This window comes from Lates calcarifer, linkage group LG21 (genome assembly GCF_001640805.2).
Source record: "Lates calcarifer isolate ASB-BC8 linkage group LG21, TLL_Latcal_v3, whole genome shotgun sequence".
Taxonomy (NCBI): domain Eukaryota; kingdom Metazoa; phylum Chordata; class Actinopteri; family Centropomidae; genus Lates; species Lates calcarifer.
Genome location: NC_066853.1, coordinates 25,790,596 through 25,812,389, shown reverse-complemented (window position 1 = coordinate 25,812,389; position 21,794 = coordinate 25,790,596). Strand labels below are relative to the sequence as shown.

The window sequence follows — 21,794 nt, the reverse complement described above, 5'->3', positions numbered from 1 at the left end:
GTTATATATAACTTTAATTCATAAGAGTGTAAAACTGCACTTCCCACTCACAAAAATCCCAGAAACTGAGGACATGTCCTCTGTGTCCTCAATAAGCACCGATACTACTTTGCACATATAAATATGCGTGTGAATTTGTAACTCATTTTCAATCTTATTCCTTCTAAGACACAGTTCTCAGGCAAATGTATAACCACTTTGTACTGTACAGGACAGACCTTGAGGAGAGAGTAAATAAAAATGAAGCGTAAGGAAAAGGAATTTGAACTCACCTTAATATAACCTTGAGCTTTCCAGAATAAATCTTTACAACGTAGCCTTTGCCATGCAGTTTGCATGGCTATTCTTAATCTTAAAGCATGGATGAAACGAATCCTGTTGAGTGTGGTAAGGGAGAATAGGCTGACCACACAAATTGAGGCAGTCTATCTGAAACCGGCATTGTGCTATGAGGCTACAAAGGCTGGCAATGTACAGTGCAACAAAGATTTCAAAACACAATAGGGGGTTCCTTTTCTGAACAGCTGGGAACAGTCAAACAAAAAGCATATGGAACCAGCTGGAAAGAGGACACAATGCAGGTTTATGCAAAGGTTCTGTATTTAGCCAGTATGGACGGTACAAGTTAGAGAGGAATAAATCATTCTATCGTGATGCCTCAAACATTTACAGCAGGTTTCAGCAGGAGCCAGTGTAAGTAACCATTCAGTCAACATTCAGTGGCTCATTTGAAGAAAAAATGCTCTCAGTTTCCTCCATGAGTATTCAACTCCCACGCAGTATAGATTGTAACAAAGTCAATCAGAAGATATATAAAGACCGTCCTCTGGACACAGTCATTGTTGGTTGTAAGTAAACTGCAAACATGTTGCATCCACGAATCCAGTGCACCTCCAGAAAATAATCACCTCAGTGAATATTCTCCAGGGCTTTGTCAGGGGTAACCATTATGATGATTGTTACACTGGGCATGTTTAGGATCTTCACCAGCACCTGCTCCATCATCTGCTGCCCCTAAACTCACAAACCAATGCAGAGGACGCTGGTCTAAAAGCAGTGCACCAGTGACAAACCACGCAGTTTGCTCTGGGCTGGAATTCAGTTGTTATTTATGCAGATGACGGGGTGAAAGGCTGGGTTAGGTTCAGCATGTTGCGACAAAGCTAAACAACACAGGTCAGCCTGATATGAACAACACCTGAATCACAGTCAAACAGAAATGAGTAGTCTATATTGAGTATCTAGCTCAACCATAATTGTTTATTTATGATCTGATTATTTCTGGTCCACAGTTCTGTTTTTTATGTCTGTACTATATTTGCCTTTCTCAGAACTGACAGGCTGTTCATCAAGGGTTTAAAAGAATAGTTTGAAAATGTTGATGCTGCCTTGTTTTCTTCCTGAGAGTAAGATGAACAACAGCTTAAGCAGGAGCCCAGTGTGTCTGGGACAGACGGCGAGGACAGGTTTTGGTTTTAGTCTCTGTACAGAGTTGACACGGTCCAACTTAAACAGGTAAACCTGGCACCCTCACTTTGACGAGACCCAAGGATGATGCGTGAATTCCCATTCATTCCCATTAACCTCAAGTTGTACTTTGTATTCAGTGTCAATTAGCACCTATACTAACTTGCTAAATTAAGATGTTGAACATGGTAAACATTAGGCTATATCTTCTAAACGGCGTTATCATTGTCATTGTGAACACTGCCCATTCAGACAGCAGATATACTCAATGTGTTTATTCACATGAGGCAGCTGTCACCTTGCTACTCACCATTGTACACTGCAGGGTAGTTCATATGCTTAACTGGTAAACCACAAAATTACATCAAACAATCACCAGATAAAAGTTTCATTTTCACCTGTCAGTCTTGTACAGGCTGAGCTCTGTCAATATCACATGTAGTTCAAATTTCTGGAGCCTATCCCAGCTGATGTTCGAACCCAAACTGTCTTGTCTTGTCTTGTGAGGCAACAGTAGCTTGGAAAACAGCAACATGGGGCACTGAATTTGATGAATTTACTGTTAGTTATACTACAAATGTGACAAGAATTAGTTGGCTAATGTGCTACTTCTTTACTTACTTATCTAATTGTGACATATTAATAATATAATCTAATAGACTGTGATAAAGATTGAGTCTAAAAAGCCTTTTTAAAAATGACTGATGATCACAGTTACACAGAGCTGAGGCAATTGATCTGTCTTAAGTTAGAAGACTATAGAATGATCCAAGGTGATTTTTATAGGCTGGCCCAGAAGCTAGCATCAGCCTAGTTCCCTTGATAAAAAGCCAATGGGATTTTTTCATTGGTTTTTGGATTATTGCAGAAAATAAACTGTGACCAACAAAAGTTTATGATGCTGAAACATTTTGCTCAGCAAGATAATCTTCACAAATGAACACCACTATTCTGATTTGTGAAGCATAAACACAATCTCTAGAGGTATAAAGCTAACGTTAGGCTGTAAACGAACTACATTACGGTCACATTATGTCAACATGTCCACCACTAAGCTTCCAACTTGCAATTGAATTTAGTGCATTTACCTCCTCTACAAAAGCCTGTCTTCAGAAGATTAGTGATAGTTTGCAAGAGCGTGAGTATTAACATAACGAGGCTGTAGAGGTGGACTGTTGAGTAGGTTGGTTTTTGTGTGTGATCTTGTTAGCAACCACCTTTTTTAAAATATGTAAAAGCTTAAAAAATCACAAGTCGAGTATTTTCTAATGGATTTTATGTTGTAGAATAAAACATGAAAATGTCTTGAGCTTGTGTTAACCATAGGCCTTATTTCAGGCATCTAAGCAAAAACCCATTTAAAAACCCATTGACTTTGGGATGAAGGAACCGGGAGTGTAAAATGCAAACTTATTTCCGAATTTTAGGATTCATTCCTGCACCGCTCTATAGTCACTAGGCAAACCCACTGACATATTATTAGAGACATTATATTAGTATTAAATTACATCCATGGGCAAACCACATCCTGACTCCAGCTCTGTGGATTTCAGTCTTGCACAGACCTTGCGTCTTATATTCACCAGTGAAGCAACATTTTTCCCAGATTATGAAGTACTAACACCAGCCATTGACACTGCTGTTCTTCACTCTTAGACTTACTCCCACAATAACACAAACACACTTAAAGGTAACAAAGGTGCTAGTTTCTTTTGAAACTGGAAACTTTGGAGCTGCAACAATTAGCTGATTGAACAACTGACAAAAAATTAAGTGGCAACTTAATTGAGACAACTGAGAGAATAATTGCATTGTAAAATAAATATATATGACATTTTATCCAGGCACAGGTAGAGTAAGACATTTTTGAAATGCACATTAAAATTTTAAAAAACATACACATCAGCTTATAACTATTTAGAAATGAACATGAAAGCTATTTACCTAAACATATGGGCTATTACCTGTACACCAGCTCCTCTAAGCAAGTGCCTTAAGTTTGCTTGCACAAGATGAAACCTGTATTTCTTAGTTTTTTTTAAAAAACATATTATTTACTGAGTGGAAAGTACATTTGTAGTTTTGGAGACAGAAGTCATCACCTGAGTACTATATTTTAGATGATGAGATTATCTCGGTGAAGGATTTTTCTATTTATTATTTTTTTAAAAATACATGATGACGTAATCTATTATATTTGTCTGTATTTATATGCAGAAACATAACATTTATGTCTGACTGCAATTTCTCTCGCAACTGGTTTACATTGGAGAGGAAAATATTTGAAATCACATTTCAAAAAAAGTCCAGACGTCCTAAAAAAGTGCTGTGGACTTGGTTCAGCCCTGGGGGTTACAGGAAGTTGTAGCTGCCATGTTTAGCTGCTTTGTTGTAGATTCCTTGTAGGTTTCCTGCAGATTTTAGCTTAAGTGTTGCAATGGAACCGAGCTGGAGTACGTTTTTATTTCAAGTAAGTACCAGCGTAGAACAACAGACTGAGAAACTGCACAAACGTTTTTGAAATGGCGTAAATGTTGTTAGACAAATATATATATTTTTTCTCACTTTCTAAAATGAATTAGAGTTAGCCAAGCAAAACAAAGGTGTTAGCGTTAGCCTGCTTGCTAGCTCCGCTGTGCGGGTTGCTGTAGCAAACTGCTAAGCAGCTTTATCGAACCCGAGACCTCCGGCTGTGTCTGGTCTACGGAGACTCCAAGGCCGCCTCCTTGGTGCTGGTTAAATTATCAGAACTCTGTATCGCATCATAGTGTGGGGTTTGTCTCAGTTCGCACCAAAATCACAGTGTGGCTAATTTCTGGTGCCACTACTGTTGATGCGCGCGCTAGCAAATTGGGTAGTAGGTCGTGCTACTGCTATTGCATGTTGGTATGCTAAGCTAGTTGGCTAACGGGCTAGCTAACTAAGGTACTTTTCTCGTATGCACTACAGCAAACATCGCCACAGTAGGGATAACGATAACTGGTAAGCAGTAGTTTATTGTGCATTCCTAACCTCATTCTGTTAACGCAGCACGGAAACTGAAGGGTTTTACTAACGCTATCGTTACACCCGCTCGGTAACGAGTAGTTGGCTAACGCTAACGCTGTAAATTGAGAGCTGCCTAGCACGCGGACAGCAGCGATTAAACTACACGTAAAGAATCCAAACTTTTTCTGTTACACCACAAATCTAGAGTCATACATCGCAAACAGTAATGTAACGTATAATAAACTTTTTGTCATCACTGACCCGGCACGAAAAGTTCTTTATTTCAGCCACCATGTAACATAAAAGTTTTAATGTGGCCTTCTGTTTTGAAAAACATAATGTAGCATATGCAACTTGTCATAATAACTTTTCTAAATCGTAGAAAGACACTTATTAGTTTGGTGTCGTGGTCTCGTGCACCAGATATGTTTAATGTGCTTGTGCAAGCACACGCGGTGTAAAGTACTCTTGTAGCTGTGATTTAATGAAGATTAAGGCCCGCTAAGAACAGAAGTTAATCTACTGAACTGTTTACAGAGTTTAGTAGATAACATTTTAATAAAACGTTATTTGGACTGCAAATCTGTCTTTAATCGCTATGTTTTTTAATTGAGTTTTAGACCTGCTCCTGACATACAGTCGCTGTTTGTATGAGCGCAGTCGGTGCAGATTTTCTTTTCTGCCGACTTACAGTAGAGTTTAACGAACTACGACAATTGCTCATCAGAAGCTTTTAGGACAGCACAAGAGTATTTATTGTTCTGTTTCAAGCAGAAGACAAATGACAAGGCACATGACAAGTTTGTCTTGTACTCCCCCAAACGTATTTTTGCTATTACACGATTTTATATTTATACTACAGAATTTAAACATCTGTATAGTAAGGATACTTTCTCCTGCTCCCCGAAAGTTGTATTTTGAGAAATTAGATTATATTAGTGCCAAGTGGACAGATGGAGATACATAGTAGTTCCAGAAAAAACACAATCTTGAAATAAATTCTCATTTTTAGGGTTACTGTTATAGTTGGCACAAATATTATCACAGAAACCAGAGGGTTTTCTTGATATTATTTGGTGACATTTTTCAGTTTTCTTCCTGATAAAACCATCACTTTATTACACTCCCCATGAAACCTCATCAGCGTTGCTCTGGAGGGGGTACTGGCAGAGTTACTGTTGACTGACTGCAATCAGAGTTCTAGCAAATTTTGTAGTGTGTGATTGACACAATGAGAAAGGAAGCACTATACCAGTCAATTAACTGATCCAAATCATTGCAGAATTCACTGTATTAATTACAGTTGCTTAATTTATTCAGTAACCTGTATAAAACTTGACATCTAGCTCAACTGCCAGTGGCATTATTGGTATGTTAGAGCGGTGTAATTGCTCAGTGATTGTTTCTCACTGCAGTGCTCTCTGGAAATGGCAGGTCTTCCTAGAGTTGATGTTACAGCCTTGACAGGTCCTGACATCAGGTTTTAGAAATATCTCACTAGTGTTATTGACATAACATAATTACTATTAAGAGGCCAGTGTTCACTGGAAAGTGTGTCCTCTGGTTTTGGTTAGTGATGCATTTAGTGGGGTAAATTACAGTTGGTGAGTTGAACTAGTTTTTCTAAGCCTGATCACGTTTGTATTTAGTTGTGTGAGATCACAGCTGTTGCAGTAAAAGCAGTGAAAGAGTGAGGCCGGAGTTTATTATGCTGTGATCAAATACCAACATTTGATGCCCTTTGTGTTGCAGCCTAATTTTGAGAAAGTATTTATTGTCAGTCTCTTGTGTTTGGCTCTGTCAAAATTGTTGCAGCTTTCATATTAGATATTCTTGATGATGGTTTGTTTTAATCTTTAAGACTATCCATTATATCATCTCTCCTGTCATTTTTGATGTAATATTCAAATTTGACAGCAAATTGCATTCAATCACTGTTGAATTAATCTGGTTGCAGCTTGTTTTTACCCATTTAACCAGGAGAGTTTCTCATTCAGAGTTTTGGAAATGCTCCTATCATTGTCTATTAAAAAATAAGATGAAGACTGTTAATGGAGCACAGCAACTCCCTTTCCCCTGTCTCTATTTAAGTATTTTCTTAACTGTCTGAAATATAAGAGTTAGGATTTCACACTTTGAGACAGTTAATGTGACTGGGAGGCACAGGTTCACAGACACTCACAGCAGTTCATTTCGTGAGGCTTCAGTTGCCATGGTATTTGTCATACTTGCGTAGCAAGTAGATCTCTATGTGTAGGCTGCTTTGCACCACTGCTGAAGAGATGCAGCTGTTAGTGGTTAGTATTTGTGACAGTTTGGTTTAATGGCAGACGTGGCCAGAATACGTGGAACTGGTGTGGAGGAGACCAGGAGACTAATAGAGACTTATCATTTAGAGTCCACTTGGTTCACCTCATATGATGAAGCAACTAATGAAGCAACATTGTAATGAACTTGACTTCTTGTTGCAGGTATTGCAATGAGGATGTTTGAAGGGTTATTGTTGCCATCACAACATGGTACTTTGGGGACTGCCCCACAAATGCTGCTGTTTATATCTAAGCTCCTGGCTATATTGTAATCAACAAGATATGTTTGTAGAGCTTTCTTGGCAGCATAATTGCTTGCTAAGCAATATTTCTCAAGGAAGCTGAAAAAATTGAGTTAAAACTAGAAATCAAAACAATTTTGTTTTTAGCCATAACTATTTTCATCTGAGATTTATATAGAGGCCAGTGAATGGCAGTATATATAATGGCATCACTCAGAAACACATTTATAGACATAATAAGATTCTGTCAAATGGGATTCTGTCGTGGTGAATCCATACCCCGCCTTGCAGTGGGAAAAAACAATGCCTGGAGTAGTTTTATTTGTACGATTTCTTGTTAATTTCCATGCTCCTAACTCTTTCTCAGTAGTATTATCTTGGAAGGGACCTCACCCTTCACAGCAGATTTGTATCAAAATCATCAGAGCAGCGTGATAGAACAGCAGGCTGCTCTCTTTTCTTGCTGAGAAAGAGGGTGCACATTTGGCCGTCTCAGACTTGCATACACATATGCTAGGAGAAATGCTAATTGCTATAATGATTCTTGTCTGAGTACTGCTACAGTGTAGCAGATATAAAAGCGAGTCGACAACCTGTGACGGCCCCCAGCTCTCTCCACGCTAAAATGCATACTGTGGCCGCCTGCACTAAGGAGGGACGAGGTCGGCAGCTGAATGCCCCCCACCCCCCTCTCCGAGGGCCATAAGTGCATCAGCGCTTGGATTTGTGTCGTCTATAAAAGAACACAGTGGGGAAAAAAAGCATCACTTGGGATCCTGGCCCCTTCAGACCACATCCCCCTCCTGACTGACCGGGTTGGGATGCTTGGCTGAACCTGAAAAGCCATGGGTCAGGTCTTTAACCCTGCCCAATGGTGATTACAGAAAAGAACAAGGCTGTCTCAATCGCCAGGCTCTGGGCTGACCTGTTGTAAAGTTGCTGGTTACAATGTGAATCTCTGCTTTCTCCCTGGCCAAAATATTCATACAAGCCCCCACCTTCTGTTCTTCCTATCCCACTGGGGATCTGCCATGACCAATCGGACAATGCCTGCCAGCAGCTGCAGACTTAAGATGTCCTCCCTACACAGTTTTTTTTAGTCCTGTTGGGTTGCATTTTGTGTGCCTGTCATTGCTTTATTTATTTGAGTGGCACGTTTTTTCAGGTCTTTTTTGTATACATAATTTTTGCTAGTTTGGATTTTAAGACTTTCAGATGCATGACTTTGTAATGTTATGTATCCCTCTGCAGAACACCTGCCACACCATCTTCAAACCTCTTCAGCTGCCATTTGGAGTTATTGTATAAAGATGAATAATCATGGATTCTGATCTGCTTGGGTTGAGACTTATGTTACTGTCACATAAAGATTATTTTCATATTTATTGAAATGAAAAAAGAGGCACAATGTATTTTGACGTATTCATATTTAGAAACTGCTAATGTATCAGTTACCGGTTTACTGTGGACAGTCACAGAATCTAATTCAATCCAATATATAGATTGACCTCTGTCAAATCCCACCCTGGTGAGGCTTGTGATGTTTAGTTTCATATGCCTTTCACCTTTAATGCAATCTAGTTTAGCATGCAGTCTTTCTGAACGGTCACAAAAAACCCATCACTGATACATCCACCATTTTGCTAATTTGGATTTATCAGTATATTTTAGTATGGACCTAGCATTTCCCTTCAATAATTTTTGCCAATACAAAGTCAACTCTGGTATTTAATTCCCTACATTTTAAAGTTGCACAGCCTAAAGTCACCCTTCCTTCACATTTGTAAAGCATCTGCAATCGGTTAAACAGCCCAACAGCTCAGCATAAAGAAGATAAAGTCTGCAACTTTAATTTGATGGTTTTCTTTGTTATATTAAAGTAAAGTGGCATGCAGTGTTTTGTATATCTGTGGCCACCGAATGAAACCAAGATATCTATATAAAGATATACAAAGTATCTCTGCTGTCCTGATGGCCAGTATTTGACAATCTGCAACAGTCACATAACCTTTTCCACTGCATTGGTCCTTTGCTTCATATGTGGTTTAGGGATGTTAGTTAACATCATTGTACATGGCTCTGTCTTTCTCATTCCAGCAGGCCAATGAGGCTCTGCATCACCAGCACCAAGTAGCCGGGAACAGCCTCTTGCCTTTGCTCAATTCTGGAACGGAGCCACCTGATCAGAAACCGGTGCTGCCCATCCCCTTGGACCAGAAACCCCCCGTTAGTGCTGCAGAACTTCTTAAAGACAATGTGGCCAGTGGGACTGGGGGTGGTGGTGGTGGTGGTGGGCCTCCGGTTGCTGTGGTCAAAAAGGAGCCTAAATCAAAGACACCCTTCATCTGTGGCTACTGCAACAAGGCTTTCCGAGACAGCTACCACCTGCGGCGGCACGAGTCTTGCCACACCGGCATCAAGATGGTCTCACGGCCTAAGAAGACACAAACGGCCCCCACCATGGTGCCGCTCATATCCACTGTACCACGTGAGAATAGCGGAAACCCTTCATACATTACTACTGTAGCTGGTATTCTAACTACAGCCACCACGTCAACATCCACAGGCACTAGCATCATGACCCCAATGCAACACCAACAGCAGCAGAGCATCCCTAAGAAGCCCCCCAAGCCAGTGAAAAAGAATCATGGCTGCGACATGTGTGGTAAAGCCTTCAGAGATGTGTATCACCTCAACCGCCACAAGCTGTCGCACTCTGACGAGAAGCCGTTTGAGTGTCCCATCTGCCAGCAGAGGTTCAAGAGGAAGGATCGCATGACATACCATGTCCGCTCCCATGATGGTGGAGTTCACAAGCCTTACATCTGTTCTGTCTGTGGGAAGGGCTTCTCCAGGTATGTGGACATCATGGAAACACAGCTGTTACAATTTGGGGCTTTTAAAAAGCTTACAGTTTCCAAAGAGAGACATTTATTTTGTAATTGGTTGAAAAAACAATACTTGATATTTGATGTTTTTCATGAAAAAAATGTTAAACATCAAAGCATGAAAAATTAGGAATGTCCCAATCAAAGTTTTTGTGAGTCCTGTCCTGATCAGAGTTTACCTAAATGCTGATTTAATATGCATTTGGCATATTTAACAGCCACAGAGTACTGATATGACATGGTTGAAAGTTTTACTGCAAAATGTGATTCCTGATGTTGATGTGATATGATCTGCTTTAGAGAAGATGGATTATTCTGTTGGAGTTGTTGGAACCACAAAAACACTCGTAAAAGATCTTTGGCTGTATGCAGACCTGCAGAGCACACTTTCAACATAAAAGTTACATTTTGGCCTATTAACAAGTTACTCAGAGAATTCATGTTAGTTAGCAACAGCTGAAACAATCTGCTCTTTGCCATTGGTCATTTTAACCAGGAGGGCATACTGATCTTTGCTAATGAAAGAGTGGTAGATTATATTTTGCTCATCTGGGTATCAAAACAAAGAGTCACTTGCAAAATAGCAAAATACTTGCAGTGCTGTCATAAAGGAGAATGGAACTGCACCTTTAGCTGACTCAGGTGGATAAAACAACACAGTGAGGAATTAATTGGATTTTGATTAAATTTTATTTGAGCAATAATAGATTCTTTAAAAATGCCCAGATTGGCCTTTGTGGTGATCTGTAGAATCAGTCTCTGAACATTTCTGTCAGAGATGTAAAATAAAAAGGGCAACAATTGCAAAGCTGTAGCTGTACTGAGTAAAGCATTACCTCTCCTCTCTATGTGCTCTTCTCAGCATCTTGCTTGGCATAGTTGAGTTTTAATTGATAAAAGGTGGGCTTAACATAACCACAGAGAAAATTAGGTCTACCTTATGTAATATTTGCACAAACCTAAAAAGATTCATAATAGCCTGTGTACACCAGTTCACTTACAATAAAGTTCTTGTCTTTTTTAATTGTTGTCAGAAAATGAGCTGTAAACTTGCATTGGTCACTGCTCCTAAGTGTATTCTGAGGAGAGAGATGACAACCTGCGTATTATCTGTTGACCAGCTCTGATGTGGTCAACATCTATAAATTGCTCTGCCATTCTGCCCATCAGTTATATTGATTAATGATCTTACTAGTATAACTAAAGCTAAAGGATTTAAATTTTCTTCTTGTCTTCATCTTACCTCACAGGCCTGATCACCTAAGCTGTCATGTCAAGCATGTCCATTCCTCAGAGAGGCCATTCAAGTGCCAAGTAACGGTAAGAGTCAAGGCTCTGTCTTTTATGTTTGCTCTGCATTTGGACTTGTGTCATTGATACGCACAGCAACATCACTGCAAACTCTGAAGACCAGACAGGATTAGAGAAGATTAGCTGCCACACAGACGCTCCTACTTGGACAGCGTAGTTACTGTTGGTACAGTAGTTCACTTCTCCCCTCTTTTTAGTTTCACAGTACAGATCTCTGTTCAGTGGAAATCAATGAGCTTCTCATGCTTTAAACTTAATATCATTTGGTACATAAGTCATTCTGGAGTTCGGGGCAGAACATAAGTTACTTATCACTCACGTTTCCCAAGAACTAGACAGATTTTGATCACAGGAAAGAGGCAGCAATGCAGTGAGATTGACAAGCATCTTCTCATGTGTGGACTTCTGTTCATATTAGAATGCATTAATAAATATTTTGCAATTTTTGCATGCTAGGAGCTTACATTTTTTCTTGTCACTAGAATTCTAGTCACAAGACTGGGTTCCTCAGATCTTCAGAGAAAAAGAAACCATACCAACCATTTTCTTTCTCAGGCCTGTACCTCCGCCTTCGCTACCAAAGACCGTCTGCGCTCCCACATGATCAGGCATGAGGGCAAAGTGACCTGCAACATCTGTGGCAAAATGCTAAGCGCTGCCTACATCACAAGTCACCTCAAGACACACGGCCAAGCCAGCTTCAGTAACCCATGTAACAATAAAGGTAGGACTCCTTTTCCCTCTCTTACAGCTCCTCACAACTTTGCCCACTTTTTCAGTTTAACGCAAAACTGTGCAACACATCTGTAAACTTCCTAAATGCCTATACTTATCAGGTCATAGATCTGTCATACTGACTCATGGCTCATCCAGCAGTGATTTAATGTATAATGGAACTGAACTACAGGCAAAGTGACTGAAAAGTCAGTTCTATCAGTGCCCTAACTGAAATTTCTGCCACCATCAGAAGTCAAGCTGTAATAGTTTTTGATACTGTTAATGCTGAAAATGAATTTGTGTGTTGTAGAGTGGACCTCCTAACATTTTTTTGTTTTATTTGCTTTTTTTAATTGGCTTCTTAATTGCTGTTAAAGGTATGATGATGATCCAATTATGAGTTTCCAATGACAGGGTTGTTAAATGGGATGACTATTTTATTATTATTATTTTTTTATATTAACACTGCCGACTGACATTCCCTTGAACAAAGTTGAACACACATGACTATCAAACACGACAGTAGGGATAAAAAGACAAATCTGAACAGCAAATGTCAAAAAATAAAGTCTTTTTATATTTAAGTACAACTACTGTTTCTTCACAAAGGGCTAAAGGCTGTCTGAATGTTGCTCTGCTCTAATTGAACTAATGCACATGCTCCAAGCCAAGCCAATTTTGATGTCCCGGCACATCTTCCTAACATACCTTTTTATTTTTTGTGGAATGATGATCATGTAAATGTGTCAGTTTTGATGTGTTGCTAGTATGAAGATGGTTACTAAGTTCTTCTTTGACTAGAAAGACAGACTAGGGATGGAAATTGACTGTCTACCTGACTTGTAAGAGCAAAGTATTTTTTAAGAGGAATAGGCACATTATCTCAATCCATGGCTCCTGCTGATGCAGAAATCCCAGTGAGCCCTCAGTTTATCTGACAGAAACAGTTGCAGTTGGTGCCATTTAACATACAACAGTTTAAATAACAACATATCACTGAAGGCATTTAAAATTAAGCATGTTTCTGCCATTAGATAACCCAATACTGACTGATACTTATTGTAAGAAACCTTTAACTTGTTACCTTGGTCTTGGATTTGCCCCTCTGGTAGGATTGGCTGTCCATGCTGACTTTTAGTTTTTTGTCAGTCTAAAATAATGATTTGAAAGAAACCTCCCATGATGGGGTATTCATATTCTCAAATATTGCTTAATGGGTCTTAAACCATGCTCAACAGACTACATCATCTGTGCTATATTTCTGATGCACAGTTCTTGTAAAACTGTAATCCGTAACTGCTACAGTCAAAAATATCCTGTCCGATTATACAGCGAGGTCTGAGAGTAAGATCAAACATTTCTCTATTTTATTGTCCTAATACACTAGGGCTTAATAACCCATCTGGAGACTGAGCAGTTGAATAATATCTCGCTTGGCTCTGGAGAAGCTTTGTCAAGTCACCCTGGGCTTAATGACCGCAAGCCTGTGTTACTAACTGAGGGTATAGATTTTGAAAGATGTGGGTGTTTAGCAGGCAGGGAGGACAACAAAATGATGTTATGAAGCTGCATTATAGGAATTGTATAACACAGTAGTTCTGGTGCTTGACCCATACTAAGAACTACTACTACTGCTAGTCAGGATATCTTGCACTCTTTGATTGTGACCATTCATTTTTAAAATCTGTCTTTTATGAATCCCCTTATCTTAAAGCATTAAATCGCTGTAGTAGCCCCCACAAGGGGTCATGGATTAGATGTCATAATTGATATAGATGTAAACTTGGTTACTGCATTCTGTGGTTTATATTTGATATAAATCCCATTGAAGTGATTAAAGCAATCTCCCTTCTTGAGATGAGGCATGTCAGGAGTATGTTATTTTACATTTCTTCCTGGCCGCTGGTGCTTCATTATAGACTTCAGGAAAATATCCTGTACTACTTTAAAATGTTTATATTTCCCAAATGCTTTTAATCACAAAGTGATAAGGATATATGTTTGATTTTCTAACTTTGGTTTCAGAGATGGCTATCAAAGAGAAGGAAAGTAGTTTTTTTTTATTTTTTTGACCCCAGTGATAAATATTAAATATAGCCCACATCCCCAGCCCACATACATACAACCTGACCATGCCAACTGTTGAAGATGACTCCCAGATGATAGCACTGCTGCCCTGTGCTCTTGTAACCCTATATGTGTCTGTATTTCTGAATAGGCATAAGTGACTGGCAGTGGAACCACTCAGGGCCACGAAAAGGTAATTCAGTAGCTAGTAGCAGAAACCCCTTAACACTCAATTATAACCTCTGCAAATCTGCAAACCATAGTGGCCAGTTTTTCTTCATGTTGTACCATGTCACAAACAATTCTTCTCTCTTAGGACTGGTGTAATTAAGGTTTTTCTGTTTTGAAGATGTAGAGTTTTGATGTAAGGTTAAATTTCATGAAGCAGGATCAGTAGATCATTTAAATTAACCACAAACTGGACCATAACACTTAGGCTAGATGCACACTACTGACCTTACATCAGAGGCCGTACTGCATTACCCGACTGTCATTTTTGTCTTGACTTTGACCTGATTGATAAATCAGATTTTTCAAACACTTACTATATAGAACCAACAATGATAGTAGCAATCATCTAAATATTGGGATTTCCCAGTTGAGACTGGATCAGAAATGACCCAGCAGTGAGCCGAGCATCCCTCAGTGTGGGCAAGACGACTTGACAGTGAACCTGGATGTGCTGGCCCTGACCTCATCTGAGATGGTCAAATTGGCAGTGCTGCATTGTAGTGTGAATCCAGCCTTAGGTATACACAGAGCTTAAGATGTCCTTGATAATGTGTTACTGTTTAAATGAACAGACAGTTAGCTGGTTAGTCTATTGATCCTGCTTTTTGAATTTACCCCTCAGGTGAGTTGACGGTAGGAGAGATTTTAAATAACTCCTTCCAAGTCCTAATTGACAACTCTCACAAAGGTAGGTTTCTTCAACAATATTACCACAGTTGACATAATGCATTAATGATGTATTGACATTTTCAGTGACCGAGCTAAACAGCCAAGGAGAGACAGCTGTTGGCTTTCCTTGTTTTGGAGGGGTAATATATTTTTGCAAGGCTGACCAGCCCTAAGTTTACTTCTCTTTTTTTTTTTTTTTTTAAACACAGATGCCAACAGCGTGCACAACAACTCGGCCACCACAACGCCAGTCACCAACTCGGCAGCCATCACTTCAGCTATGAACCGTGGTGTCAATGCCAGCAACCCTGTCACCATTGCTGCTCAGATGAACATCGCCACCAGCACGGTCAACATCACGTCACCGGTTAACCTGCAGCACCCTGTCACCATTACCGGCCCTGTGAACCTAGCCTCTGTCAACATCCCTACAACGGCACACATGAATATCGCCCACCCAGTTGCTATCACCACTCCCATGCCTATGAATATCACCGGGCCACTCAACATTGCCATGAGGCCCATGGAGAGCATGCCTTTTCTATCCCAAGTTCTGCCTTCCTCCCCTCCGTGGTAGAGCTTTTTTAGCCCATGTAACAGCAGATGATGTTTTAACTGCCTAATAATAGGTGAGCCTGTCAAATCTTTGTAAAATGGCTCTCTAAATGGGTTGATAGTGCATTAAATTTGAAGAGAGGTGATAACTTCCATAATACAACCACATAGACGGTAACCAATGATTGTACTTGAAGGAGTCATTATTATGGCATAATTTGTCGTTTATTTGTATATGTAGTTGTCAGAGCTGTCATTGTGTCATCCAAGTATGAAACTCTGGTCATAACAGTTACATAACAGTTTATGATATGGGGTGGGGTGAAGGATTGATTGACCTACATTCCATCTGCCAATCCAGACCATGATACACCGTTAAAAGCTCTGAAAAATCTAGCAAGTAGTCCTGAAGTTCAGATCATTTGGTCAAACTCTTACGCTCAGATAGACATTGGATTAGTTACCATTTATCTGCCTGAATTACCTGACTGGCGTCACAGGTGGCAGAGCATTTTAGATAACTTCTGTCACATGTCAGCGTGACATGACCCCATGGGATACAGATATTCTGTGTAAATAATGACCATTTTATACCAAAGATTTTCTAAGTGTAGTGTTTCCCACTGAAATATATATTTTGAAAGACAAATGGAAAACCTTTAAACAACATTTAGACCATTTAGACCATCAAAATTTTTGTTTTGAAACCCAGAGTAATAAAATTTGTGAGCCACCCACCCCTCATTCACAGTGAGGGGAGGGGTGTGGGGTGTGGACCCTGCCTGACTGGCTGATTTTACAGTAGGAGCTAACATGTACTGGTGCTCACCAAGTTTATGTTCAAATGTTGCATCTTCCTCAACACCCATTGTTATTGCAATAATAATGCTACTTTTTGCAGCATTTTAATATGCGATATACGATAATATGTATATTAATGTTAAAGTGCTTACATTACTAGCAGTTAATCATGAGCAGGTTTCATTACACTTTCAAACCAAAAGAGTATTTTCTTCCACTTTGACATGGTTTACATTACTGGGCAGTTATTACATTTTCAGCTGCTACATGTTCACCCATATTCTGTTTGTACTATCCCTTGCTTCCCCCTTTTACAAACCTGGGCAGTTTGTTTTACTATGACAGATAGTTGAGGGTTAGCTGGCTCAATGCAGCAGTGTTGGCAGTAAACACATTATATGCTGCGGAGAGGCAAACTCTCTTAGACTCCTTTTTCTGAAATTCTTTCATTTCTGTTTAGCCTCTGAAGGACAGTGTCTTGTAAAAGTGACCAGTTGAAAATAATTTCCTCAACTGGGCAACTGACTTCAAACATGGGTGATGGCATGATACCTTACTATACCTTAGGCATTGTCAACAACTCCTTAAATGGAAGTGAATATGCCAGAGTGATTCTTAAATGCTTCCTCTTGAGGCAGATATTGTTTCATGTTATTTTTTTCCTATTGTTATTTTAGTGGACTTATCAGTATTTAATAGTTAATGTATTTTAAAGTTTAAGTACAAAAAAACAAAGCTTCCATTTTGGGGGAGGATGAGTGATACTGTGGATTTGACTGACGGTTCAGAGGCTGTTTCAATCCATCAACCATCAACTCCCCCCCCCCCCCCCCATGTCTGTATTTTAAAATTGCTGGAAACCAGTCACTCCTCACTGCTGGATATTCTACACAAGTTTATCTGTGACATTTGTTTGGAAATTTTGTTCTATGTATTTATATCAGGACATGATAGTTGAAGGTACAGCTCAAAGGAAATGTCTCGTACTGAAAGCATGATCCCTAGGTTTTGCCCTTAAAATGGCAGTATTATCAAAAATGATTTTAAATTTTGATTACTGAAGACTTTTTAACTGTAGAGGTCAAAAGAGCGGCACAGTGTCTCGTTAGACTCTGTGCTACAAAAGCAGTCCCAAAGTTACCTATTGTGGTATGTTCAGTTGGGTAGATGGTTTACTTTAGCAGGTGTAGGATCCCATCACTGTCAGTCAAACTCAGGAAGGTTACTGAGAATAGTCTTTTAAAACCATGTTCAACAATTTACACACTGACCATTTCTTTGTAAATATGAAACACTATTTTATTGCCTTTTCCCTGTGGGAGAGTGAACCTCTCCACTTACCACAGGCTAGCAATGCAAGAACTATATCACCACTGATGTGGCCGTCCATCCTGGAGAGGACAGAGAAATGAGCAGAAACTAATGAAAGGATAAGACTGGTGTTAGTTTCTTTTTATCATCAACAAATCCCATAAAACCCAAAAACCAACAAGAAATCCTACTGACAAGAACCATCTGTTAAACTACAGCTTGATGTAGCTTATGCTTCCAATACTGTAAAACTTCAGTGCTGGCTGAAAAGCACCATTAAAATGGTTAACACTTATTTGTTGAGATGAAAGCTTAGTATGGTTTATTCCCCTCAGATTGTCAAACTGCAAGAGCAGCAAAAACCCAGATCAGCAAGTACATGTCATCTGCTCCACATGGTGTTACTCTTCAGACTAAAGCCACAGAATTCCTCTGTTTATTAGTTTTTGAAAAGTGATATCAGGCTGTAGCTACACAGATCAGACCTGTCAGCAGGATAAACTCATTGTTGGTCAGAGCTTCTTCAGGGAAAGTATCAGTTATCATAATGAGACAAAATAATTCCAGCCTTTTCCTTTTTAATCTGGAGTTTCTCTGTAGATCTCACTTGCATAGCTCATTGTTTATTTGTAATTTTTATTTTATTAGTATTTTTATTTTTTTAATCCTGACAATTTATCTTTACTGGAAAATTGAGGCTGTGATCACAAAGGAGGTGTTGTTTTCCCACTCAGAGCTCAGGTGTACCCGAAAGAGCAAAATGTGTGGGACGAGACTTCATGTTGCCAAGCAACATACAACAGGGGTTGCAGCCATGTCCACTCAGTGACAAGTAAATATGTGACCTTTGCCACTACAAGTTACAGTCCCATACCTCTCCCTGTGTGGGTATTTGCATATATGTTGCTGCATAAATGACTTTATGCAACAGGTCTATTTTCATACTTGCTTTTCAAGATCAGATGGGTGTTTTTGGTTTGAGCATCATCAAGACTGTGGAACCACTGAAAAAGTTCAGTTCACAGGGCAGGTCATCACATTGCAAAATATCCAGCCCTGTTACAGTATGACGGTTAAAGATGAATATCAGACAACGTATGAATTCTTGCCTCTCTGACATAAGAAAGGTCCTGAGAGTGGACACTTTGTTAGAGCTTAACGTCACAGCCGAGGAAGGTCTTCTATTCACCTCTTTACTTCAACCCCCAGTCTGATTCCTCTCACAGAAATCTGTGTGTCCATGTAGTCTCTGTGTAGTCTCTGCCATGTATCGTCCTGATGGGGATCACAGTCCTCTCTTTGAAGATGTTTGTGGTGTCACACTTGGTTGTTCACAAAATTGTTCAATTTGTCTAAAGTGTTCAGGCCCCCCACCCCTGCTGTCACGCCTCCACACACCTCGCACATCACTGTGAACAGTGGATGTGATTGTTGGATTGACTGTGGAAAGTTAAACATTTACCACATTCTGACATCACAAAGGGGTTTTCAGATGCCGTTACACAATCTGATAAACACTTCATTTGAAGCAAACTGGAGCTTTAATTGAGAGTGAGCTGACCTGTGAAGACAGAGTGGGATAATGTTTTATCTTCTGGTAGTGGAGAAAAGGGAGAAAAACTGCAGCAGAAAGTGAATCATATCTTCCAGCAGCTCCACCTCGCGTCCCCATGTGAGGGAAGTGATGTGGCTGAAGTTGAGACTTGTTAAACTTGCACACATTCACAACAAGTTTACAGGACACATGAGGTCCAGAGTTCCATTTGAATAGATTTGAGATTTGCGCCTGTCACAACGAAACCCACAGACAGTGACTGAACAAAGGAGCAGACATGTTAACAAGTCTCTTTTGTGATCTCAGCCCCAACAGTTCCTGCACCAGGCTCGCATACTGTCCCACAGTTACCTGTGTGTGTGTGTGTGTGTGTGTGTGTGTGTGTGTGTGTGTGTGTGTGTGTGTGTGTGTGAGAGAGTGTGTGTGTGTGTGTGTGTGTGTGTGAGAGTGTGAGAAAGAGAATTAGTTTGCAGATGTGAAGCCTGTTAGTAGTTAAGGGCCTTTTTTGGTGCAGGAACTCTGAAGCACTTGCAGCAAACTGTAGGATGTGCACACTACAGAGGAGTGGTACTTAACAAGGGCATTTCAGTTTGATGGAACAATGAGACAATGATTGGTGTTTGTTTTACAGCTCACCTGGCCACATCTGCATTTTGGTAGCCCAGATGTTTGGCCCATTAATTTCATTGTATGCATGTCAAGTGTGTCCGCCAAGGGAAATGTTCTAATGTGGAATGGCATTATGATCTTGGAAATTGAATCATTTCCCATTTTATTTTATTTTTATTACATTTTTTTGGTTTCCAATGTTGCATGTGGATGACTGAGCTTGTCCAGAGTAGGTTTGAGTTCAACAACCATTATTAGAAGGCTAGTGACTTTTTATGAAAACAAAACACTAAAAAAAATTAGGATGAAAGGAAGTGTGTGGTGTCATTTGTCCTTCTCCAGTGGCCGTAAACAAGTGTGCCTGAAACACTTTGCAAGACTTTTCCACACGTTGATGCTTCCTCCTCTAGATGTTCTGTGTGATGGAAGAGTTTTGTGAAGGAAGCCTTCATCAGTTCAGACTGCCGAGGGCCCCACAGGTCTGGCAACCAAACTATGTTGTGATTAGCTTTTTGTTTTTGTTTTGTTTTTGTTTTTTAAACCTAATGATTGTGAAGTTTTATTGTCCTTCAGGAACAACCTTGAAACATGAATTGAGATCCTTATTTAAGTCAAGGTCGTGTAAATGTATCAGTGACATTTAACCATGTGGTTTAAGTTTTTAATTTGACTCCAACCTAATGTGAAAACAAACCATTTATTTGGCCAAATAATGATTTGCAAGATGATTTTTATTTTTGGTTTTCTGTGAAGTTTGTATGATGAATTTGGCAGATGTGAAGGCAAATGAATGTATATCTTTGTACAAACCATTTAGTTCAGAGGACATGTTAGTTATGACAGACACATGCAAGAAAAATAACCTTTTATAAATCTTTTTGTATTAGAACATTAACAATGGTAATTTTGTATATACGAAGGCTAGGCTTTCTGATTAGCAGAAAGGTAAAACATTCCTACATTTTTTTTAAATGTATGTCCATTGAGAATAATTATGTAAACATATGCGCAATGTTTTATGTGCCTTTTATTTGGGTTTGTCTAAATAAAAGAAAACAATAAAACATGACTGTGGACTGTCCATGCTGAGTGCCACAGAGGAAAGTCAGTACTGTCCATCTCACCTGAATCTCCGGACTGACCCACTCATCCCCACCCACCCCTTCCCCCGCACTCAAGACACTGGCCTAGATCAGGAGAGATGCACTCTTCTCTGGTTTTAGTTGCTTTCCTAGCTTTAGTTGAGATGTGTGGGAGGCTGAGCTGGTTGCTGAAGTCCCCGGTGTGTGTGTGTGTGTGTGGGTGTTTCTGATCTCCAGGTTCCGCAGTGTCTTCATTGGCTCACTGGCTCACAGTTGGCCTGCTCATGATGAAAGTGCCTCTGTGACTTTGCTTAGCGGAGAGGACTGTGGGGGATTTTGTGCCAAATCATGGTCTGTATGTGACGACAAAAACATTTCGGTGTTTTTTCATTCTTTCACTATTAAACTTGGAAAATGTTATGGGCTGTGTGAAGCGTGTCTTTTTCGAACATTCAATGATAATGATAATGATAAACTGACATCTGAGTGAGCAAGGATTTGCTGATGTACAATACTGACACACCACACCTGTATTTTACACACTATGTGTCCGCAAATATGTGGACATTAGCTCACACATTCTCAAAGTGTCATTTCCATGTGGAGCTGTTCTTCCTGCTCTGAGTTGTGTCCTTTAGGTCCACTGCAGTTAAATCCTCAGATCACTGCAGCTGGCCTCCAAAAGCTAGTGGACTGAAACCAGGAGAGTGGGAGCTGATAGACTAATGACATGTTCTAATATAGACAAAAGTATCACATGACATAATAATTAACATGATAAGAAAAATAAAGCAACAGTGACATTTTACAAAGTAGTAGATGGTGTCCATGGCCACGTTTGAGTCTGGAATGTTCTAACAGGACATATAATGTGGTTGACTGTAATAATATATACATCACACACATAGTTTACTGTGCCCTGCCACAGTAAAAGTCTCTCCTCTGTGCTGCTACAAGCACTGGCAGTGTGTGTTTGTTAGCTTTTTGTTAGC

The 21,794-nt window shown here is 39.7% G+C and overlaps 1 protein-coding gene across 3 annotated transcripts; it reads left to right on the top strand.

The window, feature by feature from the left end:
* The first annotated feature begins 3,717 nt into the window (after positions 1-3,717).
* LOC108900507 (vascular endothelial zinc finger 1) lies at positions 3,718-21,222 on the top strand. Of its 3 annotated transcripts, XM_018701599.2 has the most exons (7): positions 3,718-3,937; positions 9,104-9,861; positions 11,145-11,214; positions 11,761-11,929; positions 14,141-14,182; positions 14,843-14,908; positions 15,099-21,222. In XM_018701599.2, the coding sequence occupies exons 1-7, from the start codon at positions 3,905-3,907 to the stop codon at positions 15,464-15,466; spliced, it is 1,506 nt and encodes a 501-aa protein (XP_018557115.1). In that variant the 5' UTR covers positions 3,718-3,904; the 3' UTR covers positions 15,467-21,222. The 3 variants fall into 3 exon arrangements, with proteins under 3 accessions (XP_018557115.1, XP_018557124.1, XP_018557133.1); XM_018701608.2 differs by lacking the exon at positions 14,843-14,908 and having other exon boundaries at positions 3,719-3,937; XM_018701617.2 differs by lacking the exons at positions 14,141-14,182; positions 14,843-14,908 and having other exon boundaries at positions 3,720-3,937.
* Positions 21,223-21,794: the final 572 nt, after the last annotated feature.